The sequence below is a fragment of the Pseudophryne corroboree genome, chromosome 1 (genome assembly GCF_028390025.1).
Source record: "Pseudophryne corroboree isolate aPseCor3 chromosome 1, aPseCor3.hap2, whole genome shotgun sequence".
NCBI classification, from domain to species: domain Eukaryota; kingdom Metazoa; phylum Chordata; class Amphibia; order Anura; family Myobatrachidae; genus Pseudophryne; species Pseudophryne corroboree.
The window spans coordinates 1,208,749,789-1,208,768,461 of NC_086444.1; the positions used below are offsets into that span (position 1 = coordinate 1,208,749,789).

The 18,673-nt window shown below is 47.6% G+C and overlaps 1 protein-coding gene and 1 non-coding gene across 2 annotated transcripts in view; both read left to right on the top strand.

Annotated features, from left to right (window-relative positions):
• DNAAF9 (dynein axonemal assembly factor 9) overlaps positions 1–18,673 on the top strand; it is a 233,853-nt gene that overhangs the window by 165,026 nt on the left and 50,154 nt on the right. The window contains exons 24-26 of the mRNA XM_063925341.1: positions 365–466; positions 7,057–7,174; positions 8,504–8,592. Of these exons, the coding sequence (XP_063781411.1) occupies positions 365–466; positions 7,057–7,174; positions 8,504–8,592 (309 nt within the window). The remainder of the gene's footprint in view (positions 1–364; positions 467–7,056; positions 7,175–8,503; positions 8,593–18,673) is intronic.
• On the top strand, positions 10,749–10,861 carry LOC134961642 (U5 spliceosomal RNA). Its single transcript, XR_010187943.1, has one exon. It is a non-coding gene; the product is annotated as a U5 spliceosomal RNA (small nuclear RNA).

The following is an 18,673-nucleotide window of genomic DNA, read 5'->3' on the forward strand; positions in this document are numbered from 1 at the left end:
GTGCAGGGAGATTTGCTATTGTTCGATATTATGGACAACTTAGAAAAAATACATTGAAAATAAACTTTTAAAAAGTGAACGTTGTTGCCTCGTGTACACACACGCACACACACGCGTACACGCTCTGGCTCTCCCAGACAGGGATTTCTCATCATCTAAGTGAATATACAGTGCCTCTTCCAACCTTCATGTAATAATGATTCCAGTCCTGATTTACATCATACCTGCCTACTAGATCATTTGGAATAGTGTTGATCAGTTTGCTTCCTGTGTTACATTGTTATTCATAATTACAGATATAGTTATAGTGCCGCTTGCTTTGCCAACGTCTTGTGTTAAGTAGATGTTTTCTCTCCTTTTCAAGCTACTTGAACATGCAGAATGTATATGAGGCATTATCCTATCCGGCCACAGAAAGATGGAGTCAGCGGAAACTGATAACTGCTAACCTTCCTGGTCTGGAGAGGTGAGCTGTAGACCAATTCCAATCATTGGAGTTTTATCACACAGTGGGGCATATGTATTAAGCCTGGAGAAGTGATAAAGCAGTGATAAGTGCAATGTGATAAGGCACCAGCCAATTAGCTCCTAACTGTCATTTTTTTAAAATCCATAATGATTGGCTGGTACGTTATCACCTTGCGTTTATCACTTCTTTATCCATTCTCCAGGTTAATACATCTGCCCCAGTGATAGCAGTATATAATAATACATTGCTTCTCTATTCATGTGTCTTACCCGTTAATGCATGTTTGCAGATAGAGGTATTGAGTGGATCCCCTCTCTTCCTAAATGTGTTGTCTAATTGTATAATTATATGTGTACTTTACTGACGTGTGATTGGTTTAGCTTCCAATTCTATCTTTCTCTATCGTCCTAAGTGGATGCTGGGGTTCCTGAAAGGACCATGGGGAATAGCGGCTCCGCAGGAGACAGGGCACAAAAAGTAAAGCTTTTACAGGTCAGGTGGTGTGCACTGGCTCCTCCCCCTATGACCCTCCTCCAGACTCCAGTTAGATTTTTGTGCCCGGCCGAGAAGGGTGCAATTCTAGGTGGCTCTCATAAAGAGCTGCTTAGAGAAGTTTAGCTTAGGTTTTTTATTTTACAGTGATTCCTGCTGGCAACAGGATCACTGCAACGAGGGACAGAGGGGAGAAGAAGTGAACTCACCTGCGTGCAGGATGGATTGGCTTCTTGGCTACTGGACATGAAGCTCCAGAGGGACGATCACAGGTACAGCCTGGATGGTCACCGGAGCCTCGCCGCCGGCCCCCTCGCAGATGCTGAAGCAAGAAGAGGTCCAGAATCGGCGGCTGAAGACTCCTGCAGTCTTCTAAAGGTAGCGCACAGCACTGCAGCTGTGCGCCATTTTCCTCTCAGCACACTTCACACGGCAGTCACTGAGGGTGCAGGGCGCTGGGGGGGGGCGCCCTGGGAGGCAAATGTAAACCTATATAAGGCTAAAAATACCTCACATATAGCCCCCAGAGGCTATATGGAGATATTTAACCCCTGCCTAAATACAATAAATAGCGGGAGACGAGCCCGCCGAAAAAGGGGCGGGGCCTATCTCCTCAGCACACAGCGCCATTTTCTCTCACAGAAAGGCTGGAGAGAAGGCTCCCAGGCTCTCCCCTGCACTGCACTACAGAAACAGGGTTTAAACAGAGAGGGGGGGCACTAAATTGGCGACATAAATATATTAAAGATGCTATAAGGGAGAAACACTTATATAAGGTTGTCCCTATGTAATTATAGCGTTTTTTGGTGTGTGCTGGCAAACTCTCCCTCTGTCTCTCCAAAGGGCTAGTGGGGTCCTGTCCTCTGTCAGAGCATTCCCGGTGTGTGTGCTGTGTGTCGGTACGTGTGTGTCGACATGTATGAGGACGATGTTGGAGGAGGCGGAGCAATTGCCTATGATGGTGATGTCACTCTCTAGGGAGTCGACACCGGTATGGATGGCTTATTTAGGGAATTACGTGAGAATGTCAACACGCTGCAAGGTCGGTTGACGACATGAGACGGCCGACAAACAATTAGTACCGGTCCAGGCGTCTCAGAAACACCGTCAGGGGTTTTTAATAACGCCCATTTACCTCAGTCGGTCGACACAGACACAGACACCGACACTGAATCCAGTGTCGACGGTGAATAAACAAACGTATTCCTTATTAGGGCCACACGTTAAGGGCAATGAAGGAGGTGTTACATATTTCTGATACTACAAGTACCACAAAAAAGGGTATTATGTGGGAGTGAAAAAACTACCTGTAGTTTTTCCTGAATCAGATAAAATAAAATAAAGTGTGTGATGATGCGTGGGTTTACCCCGATAGCAAATATTGGCGTTATACCCTTTCCCGCCAGAAGTTAGGGCGCGTTGGGAATGAATAAGGCGCTCACACGCTTATCAAGTGGCGTTACCGTCGCCAGATACGGCCGCCCTCAAGGAGCCAGCTGATAGGCAGCTGGAAAAATATCCTAAAAAGTATATACACACATAAGGTGGTTATACTGCGACCAGCGATCGCCATCAGCCTGGAGATGCAGTGCTGGGTTGGCTTGGTCGGTTTCCCTGACTGAAAATATTTGATTGATATAGAGCATTTAATAGGATGCATTATATATTTATGTATGCGAGATGCACAGAGGGATATGTGCACTCTGGCATCAAAATAAGTGCGTGATCCATATCTCCCAGAAGATGTCATGGACACGACAGTGGTCAGGTGATACATATCCCATACGACACATGGAAGTATGGCCGTATAAAGGGAAAGAGTTATTTGGGGTCGGTCCAACGGACCTGGGGGTCTCGGCAACAGCTGGAAATCCAACCTTTTTACCCCAAGTTACATCTCAGCAGAAACAGACACCGTCTTTTCAGCCTCAATCCTTCCGTTCCCATGAGGGCAAGCGGGCAAAAGGCCAGTCATATCTGCCCAGACATAGAGGAAAGGGAAGTAGACTGCAGCAGACAGCTCCTTCCCAGGAAAGGAAGCCTTCCACCGCGTCTGCCAAGTCCCCAGCATGACGCTGGGGCCGTGTAAGCGGACTCAGGTTAGGTGGGGGTGTAGTCTCAAGAGTCTCAACGCGCAGTGGGATCACTCGCAAGTTGACCCCTGGATCGTACTAGTATTATCCCAGGGGTACAGATTGGAGAGTCGAGACATCTTTTCCTCGCAGGTTCCTGAAGTCTGCGTTACCAACGGCTCCCTCCAACAGGGAGGCAGTATTGGGAAAAATTCACAAGCTGTATTTCCAGCAGGTGATAATCAAAGTACCCCTCCTACAACAAGGAAAAGGGTATTAGTCTTCCACACTATATGGTGGTACTGAAGCCAGACGGCTTGGTGAGACATAGTCTAAATCTGAAATCTTTGAACACTTACATAAAGGTTCAAATCAAGATGGAGTCACTCAGAGCAGTGATAGCGAACCGGAAAGAAGGGGACTATATGGTGTCCCTGGACATCAAGGATTACCTCCATGTCCAAATTTGCCCTTCTCAACAAGGGTACATCGGGTTCGTGATACAGAACTGTCAATATCAGTTTCAAAAGTTGCCGTTGAATTATCCACGGCACCCCGGGCCTTTACCAAGGTAATGGCCGAAAAGATGACTCTCTTCAAAGAAAAGGGCATCTTAATTATCCCTTACTTGGACGATATCCTGAAAGGGGCAAGTTCCAGAGAACAGTTGGAGGTCGGAAAAGAACTATCTAAAGTAGTTCTACGATAGCACGAGTGGATTCTAAATATTCCAAAAATCGCAGCTGTGTTTTCCGATGATACGTCTGCTGTTCCCAGGAATGATTCTGGGCATAGTCCAGAAAAAGGTATTTCTCCTGGAGGGGAAAGCCAGGGAGTTATCCGACCTAGTCAGAAACCTCCTAAAACCAGGCCAAGTATCAGTGCATTAATGCACAGGAGGCCTGGGAAAAATGGTGGCTTCTTACGAAGCGATTCCATTCGGCAGATCTCACGCAAAACATTTTCAGGGAGATTTGCTGGACGAATGGTCCGGATCGCATCTTCAGATGCATCAGCGGATAACCCTGTCTCCAAGGACAAGGGTATCTCTTCTGTGGTGGTTGCAGGAGGCTCATCTACTGGAGGGCCGCAGATTCGGCATACAGGATTGGATCCTGGTGACCACGGACGCCAGCCTGAGAGGCTGGGGAGCAGTCACACAGGGAAGAAACTTCCAGGGAGTGTGGACGAGCCTGGAAAAGTCTCTTCACATAAACATTCTGGAACTAAGAGCAATCTACAATGCTCTAAACCAGGCGGAACCTCTGCTTCAAGGAAGACCGGTGTTGATCCAGTCGGACAACATCACGGCAGTCGCCCATGTAAACAGACAGGGCGGCACAAGAAGCAGGAGTGCAATGGCAGAAGCTGCCAGGATCCTTCGCTGGGCGGAGAATCACGTGATAGCATTGTCAGCAGTATTCATCCCGGACGTGGACAACTGGGAAGCAGACTTCCTCAGCAGACATGATCTTCACCCGGGAGAGTGGGGACTTCATTCAGAAGTTTTCCTCATGATAATAAACCGTTGGGAAAAACCAATGGTGGACATGATGGCGTCTCGCCTCAACAAAAAACTGGACAGGTATTGCGCCAGGTCAAGAGATCCGCAGGCAATAGCTGTGGATGCGCTGGTAACACCTTGGGTGTACCAGTCGGTATATGTGTTTCCTCCTCTGCCTCTCATACCAAAGGTATTGAGGATTATACGGCAAAGAGGAGTAAGAACGATACTAGTGGCTCCGGATTGGCCAAGAAGGACTTGGTACCCGGAACTTCAAGAGATGGTCACGGACGATCCGTGGCCTCTACCTCTGAGAAGGGACCTGCCTCAGCAGGGTCCTTGTCTTTTTCAAGACTTACCGCGGCTGCGTTTGACGGCATGGCGGTTGAACGCCAGATTCTAAAAGAAAAAGGCATTCCTGAAGAAGTCATTCCTACCTTGATTAAGGCAAGGAAAGAAGTCACCGCAAAGCATTATCACCGCATTTGGCGAAAATATGTGGCATGGTGCGAGGGTCGGAATGCTCCGACGAAGGAATTTCAACTGGGTCGTTTCCTACATTTCCTGCAATCAGGATTGTCTATGGGTCTCAAATTGGGATCTATTAAGGTTCAAATTTCGGCCCTGTCTATATTCTTCCAAAAAGAATTGGCCTCAGTTCCTGAGGTCCAGACTTTTGTCAAAGGAGTACTGCATATACAGCCTCCTGTGGTGCCTCCGGTGGCACCGTGGGATCTAAATGTAGTTTTAGATTTCCTCAAATCCCATTGGTTTGAACCACTTAAGAAGGTGGATTTGAAATATCTCACATGGAAAGTGACTATGTTACTGGCCCTGGCTTCGGCCAGGAGAGTATCAGAACTGGCGGCTTTATCTTATAAAAGTCCTTATTTAAGTTTCCATTCAGATAGGGCAGAGCTGCGGACGCGTCCGCATTTTCTCCCGAAGGTGGTGTCAGCGTTTCACCTGAACCAGCCTATTGTAGTGCCTGCGGCTACAAACGACTTGGAAGACTCCAAGTTGTTGGACGTTGTCAGAGCTTTAAAGATATACATTTCAAGGACGGCTGGAGTCAGAAAATCTGACTCGCTGTTTATACTGTATGCACCCAACAAGTTGGGTGCACCTGCGTCTAAGCAGTCGATTGCTCGTTGGATTTGTAACACGATTCAACTTGCACATTCTGTGGCAGGCCTACCACAGCCTAATTCTGTTAAGGCCCATTCCACAAGGAAGGTGGGCTCATCCTGGGCGGCTGCCCGAGGGGTCTCGGCATTACAACTCTGCCGAGCAGCTACGTGGTCAGGGGAGAACACGTTTGTAAAATTTTACAAATTTGATACCCTGGCAAAAGAGGACCTGGAGTTCTCTCATTCGGTGCTGCAGAGTCATCCGCACTCTCCCGCCCGTTTGGGAGCTTTGGTATAATCCCCATGGTCCTTTCAGGAACCCCAGCATCCACTTAGGACGATAGAGAAAATAAGAATTTACTTACCGATAATTCTATTTCTCGGAGTCCGTAGTGGATGCTGGGCGCCCATCCCAAGTGCGGATTATCTGCAAGACTTGTACATAGTTATTGTTAACTATTTCGGGTTATTTTGTTTAGGGAGCCATCTTTCAGAGGCTCCTCTGTTATCATACTGTTAACTGGGTTTAGATCACAAGTTGTACGGTGTGATTGGTGTGGCTGGTATGAGTCTTAACCGGGATTCAAAATCCTCCCTTATTGTGTACGCTCGTCCGGGCACAGTACCTAACTGGAGTCTGGAGGAGGGTCATAGGGGGAGGAGCCAGTGCACACCACCTGACCTGTAAAAGCTTTACTTTTTGTGCCCTGTCTCCTGCGGAGCCGCTATTCCCCATGGTCCTTTCAGGAACCCCAGCATCCACTACGGACTCCGAGAAATAGAATTATCGGTAAGTAAATTCTTATTTTTTATCCTTTTTTTATGTTACAGTATACTTTGTTGGAGTGTCATTGGCTGTTTTGGTCACTACCCTGTTCTTGTTCTTTATTACTATTTTTTATTTATATGGTGTCACAAAGACTCCGCAGCTACGTACATAGGGGTAGAACATAAACAACAAAGTGCATAAGGGCTAAATGGGACAGACAAGAATATAAATTTGCATATATACATAATCACAATGCTTAGATTGCATAATTACATAGAGAATGCTATGGGAAGAGGGCTCTGCTCGTCAGTTTACTACTTATAGGGACTATGGGTAGTCACAAAGAGGGAACGGGAAGCAGAGTTGGGCGGGGCAGAGGCTGAAGATAGGTGTTTTATTGGAGGTGAGTCTGATTGGGCGTGGCAGGGGAGGGGTCCTAAAGGCAAGAGTAGGAGAGGAGGCGGTCGCTGGCAGATAGAATTGAGTGAGAGGGAGAGAGTGTAGATGGGAGGAGGTCTATATTACCTTATAGCAACAAGTACATTTTTTATTCTTTATGGGCGCAGTACTGTATTGGTATGTGTCTGTGATCATTAATTGCTTCTATCTTGCTTCCCAAGCTTCCTACAGCACCTCTCGGTCAGCAGTGTGGGGAGCGAGCCAGTTCCAAGAACGCACCTGCCAGCATTGCTTCAACACTCAGAGACCATTGCAGGGAGCCACGCAGAGAATGACAAGGTAATTCTAGCTAATGACTTCAATAAATCACACGTATGCTCCTCACTTGGCTGTGGTCATGTTTCTGTAAATGGTTGCTGACTTCATGCTTTGAATGAGCAAACCACTAATAAAATAGATTTCTTCTTCAGGGTCCATAGGGCTCCACAGGGGAGACAATGGGGTGTAGGTGGTGGTTAGGACCGGGCACCAAGCAGTTGCAGCTTTACATATCCTAGGATGCTCCTGCCCCCCCACCCCCCTTTTATACCCCACCCCCCAGCCTGAAGCTATTCAGTTTGAGTTTGGTGCTGGCAGGAGCCGGTTCACCATTAAACAGTGGGGCTGCAGTTAAGCAGACCAAGCTTTATTTTATGGTACACCCCACAAACACAGAACGGTTCTCCACTTAAGACGGCTCTCCAGTCTCCATACCAGCCGGCTCCTCTTACAGCCGCTCTCCAGTCTCCATACCAGCCGGCTGCTGTTACAGCGGCTCTCCAGTCTCCATACCAGCCAGCTCCTCTTACAGCCGCTCTCCAGTCTCCACACCAGCCGTCTCCTCTTACAGCCGCTCTCCAGTCTCCAAACCAGCCAGCTCCTCTTACAACGGCTCTCCAGTCTCCATACCAGCCGGCTCCTCTTACATCCGCTCTCCAGTCTCCATACCAGCCGACTCCTCTTACAGCGGCTCTCCAGTCTCCATACCAGCCGGCTCCTCTTACAGCCGCTCTCCAGTCTTCATACCAGCCGGCTCCTCTTACAGCCGCTCTCCAGTCTTCATACCAGCCGGCTCCTCTTACAGCCGCTCTCCAGTCTCCATACCAGCCGACTCCTCTTACAGCGGCTCTCCAGTCTCCATACCAGCCGACTCCTCTTACAGACGCTCTCCAGTCTTTATACCAGCCGACTCCTCTTACAGCCGCTCTCCAGTCTCCAGGTCTTACAGCGGCTGTCCAGTCTCCGTACCAGCCGGCTCCTCTAACAGCCGCTCTCCAGTCTCCAGGTCTTACAGTGGCTGTCGAGTCTCCGTACCAGCCGGCTCCTCTAACAGCCGCTCTCCAGTCTTTATACCAGCCGACTCCTCTTATATCGGCAACAATGTGTGTTATGATTTTAACGTTAATACGATCTCATGAACCTTCATGAACCATAGACCTGGATATTTTGCGTCTGTCACATTGGTAAGGAAGGGTTCGGTAAGGCTTAGCTTCATCCCCTTTACTACTTTCACTTTGTGACCTATTTCAGCAACTGTTTTGTCACTGACTAAAGTGGGTGGGAAACGTTTTTCTTCCACATGTATAAATATGTCATGTGTGATGTTTTGTGACTACATTGTATTTTTAGGTGGCTGTTAACATCATAACTGGACTGCCGGGAAGTCACTGCAGTGACCTGTGTGATTTTCTTGTGTCCACCCAAAAGGAATATGGCAGGTAGGTCCGTTCTACAGTAAGTATGTTATGTAAATGTCATTTCTCAGGTGACTGTTAGCGATTACACAGCAAGTGAACCAATTCTCTGCATGTATCTAGTAACACGTGATCTGTTCCTTCAATTTCCACTAACAAGATACAGATTTGTCATCCGTGTGTTGCTACTGCAGAGCAGATGCACTATGTAGTGAGTGTGAACAAGGAGGAAGAGGGGGGGGGGGCACGGTCCAAATACAGAGCTCACCAACAGACTGTGATGTGACTGCAGGTGATTACATCTCTTCCCCGGGTGAACGGGAGGCCCCTATGATAAAAGAATACATTTGCTTGCCAGTGTGCAGGCTGTATTACCTGTATGATATGTGTGTGTACCCCTCAGTCACAGCTCTCAGTGTAACCGTGCAGAGTGGCAGGATTGCTGTGCAGAGCAGGGTGTTTCTTTTTCATCCACTAGGGGTCACTGGAGTACTCTTGGGATATGGACGGCGTAGCAGAACAAAGGCACTGAATATTTAAATTTAGAACTCTCCACCCCTCCATATCCCAGAGTACCTCAGTGTACGAACCCATTGTTTTTTCTGTGCTCAAAGCACTAACATCGGCTTGTGGGATTCCCACACTTGTTGGAAGATTTTATTAATTTTTCATTTTTATTTTGAATTTTTTTTTTAATAGCACATCCCTTCCCAGTTTCAAGAAAGACATGGGTCCGGGATAGTGCCGCTGCACGGGCAGCGCATGGCGTGTCGGTCCTCACAAAGAGCACCCTCACAGCCACAGACAGCCCACTGCTCCTGCAAAGAGCAGCCAGGACTAGAGAGCTGGACGGAGCTTACACAGAAGAAGCCCCGTCGCAGCCATAGATCACTGGAAAGCTGGACGGAGCTTACACATAGAAGCCCCGTCGCAGCCAGGACTACAGAGCTGGACGGAGCTTACACAGAAGAAGCCCCGTCACAGCCATGAGTTACATCACTGAAGCTGGACGGAGCTTACACATAAGAAGCCCCGTCGCAGCCATAGATCACTGGAAAGCTGGACGAGCTTACACATAGAAGCCCCGTCGCAGCCAGGACTACAGAGCTGGACGGAGCTTACACAGAAGAAGCCCCGTCACAGCCATGAGTTACATCACTGAAGCTGGACGGAGCTTACATATAAGAAGCCCCGTCGCAGCCATGATCAGGAGCAAGCAAGGTAAGCTGGGGAACGGGGCGGTCAGCGCAGGCTGCCGCCCCGCTATGTTGGGGTTAATATGCTGCTTCGCCGCTCATACGTCCGCCAAGCCCCAGCCGCTACGTCTGCAAGCCGCCCGTCCCAGCGCTCCGTTCGGCCGCCCAGCTCCGTCCGGCCGCACAGCAGGGAGGAAGCCATACGGCCGCAGACGCTCCCTCAGTCTCAGTATGACCGCCGCTCCGTCCGGCCGCCCAGCACCATCCACCCACAAGTGCCAGTGCAGGCTTCCCGCAGAGAGTTCGGCCGCCCAGCGCCATACGGCCGCAGACGCTCCCTCAGTCTCAGTACAGAGACGGTGACAAGTGCCAGTGCAGGCTTCCCGCAGACACACAGCGTTACAGGGGGGAAGAGGCACGGTGGAAGCTAGCGGATCAAATATATGAACAGCAGTGTATATATATATCACAGGTATTTATAATGTATTGTTACCTGTCCTGGCAGTAATAGGCTATTGAGTCTATATTACTGTCTGTGATTTTCACGGTATAATAGGCTATTGAGCCTATATTAATGGCTGTTATTAACACTGTAAATAGGCTATGGAGCCTATATTAATGTCTGTGGTTATCACTGTATAATAGGCTATTGAGCCTATATTAATGCTGTATAAATATATTAATGTCTGTAATTATCATAGGCTATGAGCTTATATATATTTATTCATAGAGCATGTGTTGTACCCGGCCTGTGATTATACTGTATAATAGGCTATATTAACACGGAAACATTTGTAATTTGTTCTGTGATTATCAGGGTCAGCATGGCAAAGGGGCCATTTTAACCATGCTTCCTGTTGTTTTCCAGTTTGTAATTCTGGAACATTCCTGCCCTACATCTCTAAGCCACCAGAGGCGCAGGGGTGTTAGTGGGAATTTGGTTCGGGTTTCACATGCCCATGTGAACTGCTTTTCACATAAAGAATACTCTGGTTTCTCTTCAGATCGAATAAATCTTTCGCCTTTTACTAAAGATTTCCGTAGAGAGGAACAACCATGAGTTTCATATACAATAAAATATATATATGACACATAATAACTTCAATAAGTCGTGCAAGTGTCTGTCCGTTGCCTATTGTGGTGTCTGTCTGCATAGCGAGTAAGGCTCTAGCGCAGACTAAAAATAATTTTAAAAATCCTATAAGCATGGGCAATTCAAATTAAAAGAGCGGTAACATCGGAGTCTCGGAAGTACTCCGCCAGCTCTAACAAAAGACAGTCTTTCCAAAGGGCCAATTTCCCTTTGGGTACCAGGGTGTTTATTTAACTGGTCTTATAATTTAATGCACGATTCTATGTCAAATCTCACACCGATAACTACGAGTGAGAAGGGTACATTAGACCAGCACTCAGATAGTGCGGGGTTTTTGACAACATACATTGCTAAATCCCAGTGAGTCAATGTCTCCATTTTTACAGAGACTGAGTAGACTTTGACCACTATTTAATCGTTTCCAAAATGACGCGATCCGCCATTGGTAAATGCGTCTGTGTCAAACATTATAAAGACCCAAGATACATTTGGGTCACTAGACTCTATGTATGGAAACAATGAGATCACTGTTAAAAGAAGCTGCAGAGTATATCTGTAAAGCTTCTGCTAACGCCGGTTACTTCGATTCTCACTTTTCATCGTCGCTAGTTTCAGCACGACAAGGCCAGAGCTTGTTTGGTCCTAAATTTGATATTCAGCCATTACCGCATCCAGTATCAAAACGGAAATACTTGTGCCGGCGTTTAATCCCTTTAGACTTCAGTTTTTTCAAGGCGGTGGTACAAAACAGTCACGCCTTGTAACGACAGGACGCTACAGTCAGCAAGCCAGTGGCTTGATGACCTCTTTTCCAATTGTGGAAGCGCGTCTTTACATGTTACATTTGCGGGGTTTCCAGACTTCAACTCATGGATGTCTCAGCTATTTACAGATTAAAGGACAAGACTGCCTCTGTCGAACGGTTTGGCAGGTTGCCATTTAGTCTCTGCTGGTTTTCAGCTGTCTTTATAACCAGGCAGTAGTACACCAACAGAGTCAGGGTTACTTATTCCCCTCTGTTTGAGGTAACAAAACCAGACAGCTCCGTCGCAATCTCAATCAGCAAGTCACTTACTGCAGTTTGAAAATGGATTTTCTGCGGTTAGTATTTGCTTATTGGAGCCACAAAATTGCATAATTGCACTTGATCTTCACAATGCGTATTTACCCATTCCGGTTTGGTCATCACAGGTTCTAGCGTTTGCAAAACGCCACAACCATTAACCATTTCAGGTCTACCGTTTGGCTTCTTGTCAACGCCTCGGGTATTTACCAAAGTGATGTTGGTGGTAGCTCATCTCAGAGTCCTGACAGTGACAATCGTTCCATACTTAGACGATCTGCTCATAAGAACTCTGTCTCAACAGAGTTCCTCTATCTTAGACGATCTGCTCATAAGAACTCTGTCTCAACAAAGTTCCTCTAACTTGCGCTACTAATGTATACTGCGGTGGCAGATCAAGTTCAAAAACAATCGCATCTAATTCCGTCTGAACGACGTCAATTCCTAGGTAAGATTATAAATACGGTAAATCAAAGACATTTACCTACTACACCAGCAAGAACAAATGTACATCTAGTAATTAGTGCAAAACACGCACACTAGCGGTACATTGGTGTATTCGCCTGTTAAGAATAATGATGTGTTTCAAAGCGCTTTAGTTCGCCGGCCTTCACTCGCGTTTCCCACAGAGGGGCGAGGGTGTATATACTCTGGACGAGAGTCTCAGAGGTTCAGGAGTTGTAGTTAAAAAAGATCAGCGACAGAGGTTCTAAAACGGATCACGACAGATTGCTGTCGATAAATGTCCTGGAACTCCGTGCAATTTACAATGCACTACATGCTTCGCTTTCAGTCTGACCAAGGGCAGTCAGACAACGCAACGGAAGTTGCATACACAACAACCAGGGAGAACCAAGAAGCCGCATGGCAATGCGGCAGGTAACTCGAATCCTCAATTGCCCAGAACACCATTATGTGATAATGTCAACGGGGTTCATTCCGTGAGGGGACATCTGTTAGACAGATGATCTCACCCGTCAGGATTTATATCCTGAAAACTGGACATTAAATCCAGATGTGTTTCATATGTGAGTCCACAGAAGGGGGTTACCCTCAGGTATACATGATGGCATCTCGCCACAATTACAAAAGCTCAGTATGTGTACAAAACAACAGATCACAAGGGCAGTGGCGGTGGAGTCTCTCACATTCGTGTGGTCATTCAGCATCGTGTATCTGGCTCCACCATTTTCCGCTGCTCTCTCCGTTGCCAAAACGGATCATAAGACAGTTCGTCACAGTCATACTAGTGATATCTCATGGGTTTCGGAGAGCTTGCTTCTCGAATCTCCAAGGAATACTTGCACACGATCTTGGCCCGCTCATAATACGTCCAACCTGTTACAACAGGGAACGTTCTTTTACCCATAGTTACCTATGTACCTATTACCTATGTACCGCAGCTGCGGTTGACGGGGTGAGGGTTCAGATCGCCCTCTTAAGAAAAGAAATAGGGCATTACAGTATCGGTTATACCAACCATGTTACGAGCTAGTAAGCCGCTTAAGGCAGCTCATTATTACAAAATTTGGTGTGCTTACATAGGTGGTAAAGCTCGGAAGGTTCCGACATCATCCTTCAAGTTACCCGTATTCTGTTAAACGGGGTGGGATGGAAAACTGCGTTTATCTGCACTGAGGGTGCAGGTATCTGTGTGGTCAACTTATTTTCAAAGACGTTTGACTCTATTGCGTCTGTACACACCTTTCTACAAGGTGTCATCAAAGTGCAGCCTCCATTTACAGCGCCAGGTGACTTGAGGTTGGGTTCAGATTTCTTACAGTTTTCATATTTTGAACCCTCACAACAAATGGGGATTAAGTTTCTCACTTGGGAAAACATTTTTCTTCTAGCCTTAGCTTCGGCAAGGGTTTTGTTTTCATATTTGGGTGCCTTGTATTCCAAGCCACCGTATTTGAGTTTTCTCATGACAAAGCAGATCTTCGGACGAATTCCGCTTTCTTATTCTTCACATCAATATACCAATAGTGGTTCCTGTGTTGACAGCACATTCTAGAATTCTGAATGTGGTACACGCATTACGCGTTTATATATGTCCCGAACGTCTACAGTACGTGATACGGATACGTTGTTTGTTCTCTATAATGCTGCCAACTGGGGTTAGCCAGTTTCTCAGCAGACATTATCCAGTTGGATAATAATGACTACAAGTCAGGCTTACTTTAAGGCTAAGTTACAATCGCCTACGTCAGTAATAGCTCAGCCCACAGGTTCTGTGGGAATGTCAGACCCAGCGGGTCGTGGAGCGTCTACGACGTGGCTACATAGCCTTCAGTGCACCACGTTTGTGCACGTTTACACGTTATGAATGGTTGCGGCATCAGCATCTAGCTTTGGCTGCCTACTGTTACAAGTGTCAAACAGCTCTCCCGCCCACGAGGGAAGCTTTGGTACGTCCCAAGAGTACTCCAGTGACCCCTAGTGGATGAAAAAGAAAATAGGATTTTGGTACTTACCAGGTAAATCCTTTTCTTTGAATCCATAGGGGGCACTGGACGCCCACCCAGAGCAGTTTTACCTGGGTTGTTTTAAGCTCAGAGGAGCTTAGGGTAACACGTTTTACCTGGTTTGTATTAAGCTCAAAGGAGCTTATGGTAACACATTTTCACCGATTGGTTCAAACTATAAAGGTCTATCGGTTATGCTGTCAACTGTTTAGTTGACATTAACGTTATGGGTCAACTTTGTTGTTGTCCGTTATGTTATAGGAATTCTCCATTGTCAACCTCTCTATAGTAGTTCGCTCAGTAAAAACACTGGGTTCGTACACTGAGGTACTCTGGGATATGGAGGGATGGAGAGTTCTAAATTTAAATATTCAGTGCCTTTGTTCTGCTACGCCGTCCATATCCCAAGAGTACTCCAGTGCCCCCTATGGATTCAAAGAAAAGGATTTACCTGGTAAGTACCAAAATCCTATTATTACCTGAATGATGTGTGTGTACCGCTCAGTCACAGCTCTCAGTGTAACCGTGCAGAGTGTCAGGATTGCTGTGCAGAGCAGGGTGTATTACCTGTATGATATGTGTGTGTACCCCTCAGTCACAGCTCTCAGTGTAACCGTGCAGAGTGACAGGATTGCTGTGCAGAGCAGGGTGTATTACCTGTATGATGTGTGTGTACCCCTCAGTCACAGCCCTCAGTGTAACCGTGCAGAGTGTCAGGATTGCTGTGCAGTGCAGGCTGTATTACCTGTATGATGTGTGTGTACCGCTCAGTCACAGCTCTCAGTGTAACCATGCAGAGTGACAGGATTGCTGTGCAGAGCAGGCTGTATTTACCTGTATGATATGTGTGTGTGTACCCCTCAGTCACAGCCCTCAGTGTAACCGTGTAGAGTGACAGGATTGCTGTGCAGAACAGGGTGTATTACCTGTATGATATGTGTGTGTACCCCTCAGTCACAGCTCTCAGTGTAACCGTGCAGAGTGACAGGATTGCTGTGCAGAACAGGGTGTATTACCTGTATGATGTGTGTGTACCCCTCAGTCACAGCTCTCAGTGTAACTGTGCAGAGTGACAGGATTGCTGTGCAGAGCAGGGTGTATTACCTGTATGATGTGTGTGTACCCCTCAGTCACAGCTCTCAGTGTAACTGTGCAGAGTGACAGGATTGCTGTGCAGAGCAGGGTGTATTACCTGTATGATATGTGTGTGTACCCCTCAGTCACAGCCCTCAGTGTAACCGTGTAGAGTGACAGGATTGCTGTGCAGAACAGGGTGTATTACCTGTATGATATGTGTGTGTACCCCTCAGTCACAGCTCTCAGTGTAACCGTGCAGAGTGACAGGATTGCTGTGCAGAACAGGGTGTATTACCTGTATGATGTGTGTGTACCCCTCAGTCACAGCTCTCAGTGTAACTGTGCAGAGTGACAGGATTGCTGTGCAGAGCAGGGTGTATTACCTGTATGATGTGTGTGTACCCCTCAGTCACAGCTCTCAGTGTAACTGTGCAGAGTGACAGGATTGCTGTGCAGAGCAGGGTGTATTACCTGTATGATATGTGTATGTACCCCTCAGTCACAGCTCTCAGTGTAACCGTGCAGAGTGGCAGGATTGCTGTGCAGAGCAGGGTGTATTACCTGTATGATATGTGTATGTACCCCTCAGTCACAGCTCTCAGTGTAACTGTGCAGAGTGACAGGATTGCTGTGCAGAGCAGGGTGTATTACCTGTATGATATGTGTATGTACCCCTCAGTCACAGCTCTCAGTGTAACCGTGCAGAGTGGCAGGATTGCTGTGCAGAGCAGGGTGTATTACCTGTATGATGTGTGTGTACCGCTCAGTCACAGCTCTCAGTGTAACTGTGCAGAGTGACAGGATTGCTGTGCAGAGCAGGGTGTATTTACCTGTATGATATGTGTGTGTACCCCTCAGTCACAGCTCTCAGTGTAACCGTGCAGAGTGGCAGGATTGCTGTGCAGAGCAGGGTTTATTACCTGTATGATGTGTGTGTACCCCTCAGTCACAGCCCTCAGTGTAACTGTGCAGAGTGGCAGGATTGCTGTGCAGAGCAGGCTGTATTACCTGTATGATGTGTGTGTACCCCTCAGTCACAGCTCTCAGTGTAACCGTGCAGAGTGACAGGATTGCTGTGCAGAGCAGGGTGTATTACCTGTATGATGTGTGTGTACCCCTCAGTCACAGCTCTCAGTGTAACCGTGCAGAGTGTCAGGATTGCTGTGCAGAGCAGGCTGTATTACCTGTATGATGTGTGTATGTACCGCTCAGTCACAGCCCTCAGTGTAACCGTGCAGAGTGACAGGATTGCTGTGCAGAGCAGGCTGTATTACCTGTATGATATGTGTGTGTACCCCTCAGTCACAGCTCTCAGTGTAACCATGCAGAGTGACAGGATTGCTGTGCAGAGCAGGCTGTATTACCTGTATGATATGTGTGTGTACCCCTCAGTCACAGCCCTCAGTGTAACCGTGCAGAGTGACAGGATTGCTGTGCAGAGCAGGCTGTATTACCTGTATGATGTGTGTGTACCCCTCAGTCACAGCCCTCAGTGTAACTGTGCAGAGTGGCAGGATTGCTGTGCAGAGCAGGGTGTATTACCTGTATGATGTGTGTGTACCCCTCAGTCACAGCCCTCAGTGTAACCGTGCAGAGTGTCAGGATTGCTGTGCAGAGCAGGCTGTATTACCTGTATGATGTGTGTATGTACCGCTCAGTCACAGCCCTCAGTGTAACCGTGCAGAGTGACAGGATTGCTGTGCAGAGCAGGCTGTATTACCTGTATGATGTGTGTGTACCCCTCAGTCACAGCTCTCAGTGTAACCGTGCAGAGTGACAGGATTGCTGTGCAGTGCAGGCTGTATTACCTGTATGATGTGTGTGTACCGCTCAGTCACAGCTCTCAGTGTAACCATGCAGAGTGACAGGATTGCTGTGCAGAGCAGGCTGTATTACCTGTATGATATGTGTGTGTACCCCTCAGTCACAGCCCTCAGTGTAACCGTGCAGAGTGACAGGATTGCTGTGCAGAACAGGGTGTATTACCTGTATGATATGTGTGTGTACCCCTCAGTCACAGCTCTCAGTGTAACCGTGCAGAGTGACAGGATTGCTGTGCAGAACAGGCTGTATTACCTGTATGATGTGTGTGTACCCCTCAGTCACAGCTCTCAGTGTAACTGTGCAGAGTGACAGGATTGCTGTGCAGAGCAGGGTGTATTACCTGTATGATATGTGTATGTACCCCTCAGTCACAGCTCTCAGTGTAACTGTGCAGAGTGACAGGATTGCTGTGCAGAGCAGGGTGTATTTACCTGTATGATATGTGTGTGTACCCCTCAGTCACAGCTCTCAGTGTAACCGTGCAGAGTGGCAGGATTGCTGTGCAGAGCAGGGTGTATTACCTGTATGATGTGTGTGTACCGCTCAGTCACAGCTCTCAGTGTAACCGTGTAGAGTGACAGGATTGCTGTGCAGAGCAGGGTGTATTACCTGTATGATGTGTGTGTACCCCTCAGTCACAGCCCTCAGTGTAACTGTGCAGAGTGGCAGGATTGCTGTGCAGAGCAGGGTGTATTACCTGTATGATATGTGTGTGTACCCCTCAGTCACAGCTCTCAGTGTAACCGTGCAGAGTGACAGGATTGCTGTGCAGAGCAGGCTGTATTACCTGTATGATGTGTGTGTACCCCTCAGTCACAGCTCTCAGTGTAACCGTGCAGAGTGACAGGATTGATGTGCAGAGCAGGGTGTATTACCTGTATGATGTGTGTGTACTGCTCAGTCACAGCCCTCAGTGTAACCGTGCGGAGTGACAGGATTGCTGTGCAGAGCAGGGTGTATTACCTGTATGATGTGTGTGTACCGCTCAGTCACAGCTCTCAGTGTAACCGTGCAGAGTGACAGGATTGCTGTGCAGAGCAGGCTGTATTACCTGTATGATGTGTGTGTACCCCTCAGTCACAGCTCTCAGTGTAACCGTGCAGAGTGACCGGATTGCTGTGCAGAGCAGGGTGTATTACCTGTATGATGTGTGTGTACCCCTCAGTCACAGCCCTCAGTGTAACCGTGCAGAGTGTCAGGATTGCTGTGCAGAGCAGGCTGTATTACCTGTATGATGTGTGTATGTACCGCTCAGTCACAGCCCTCAGTGTAACCGTGCAGAGTGACAGGATTGCTGTGCAGAGCAGGCTGTATTACCTGTATGATATGTGTGTGTACCCCTCAGTCACAGCTCTCAGTGTAACCGTGCAGAGTGGCAGGATTG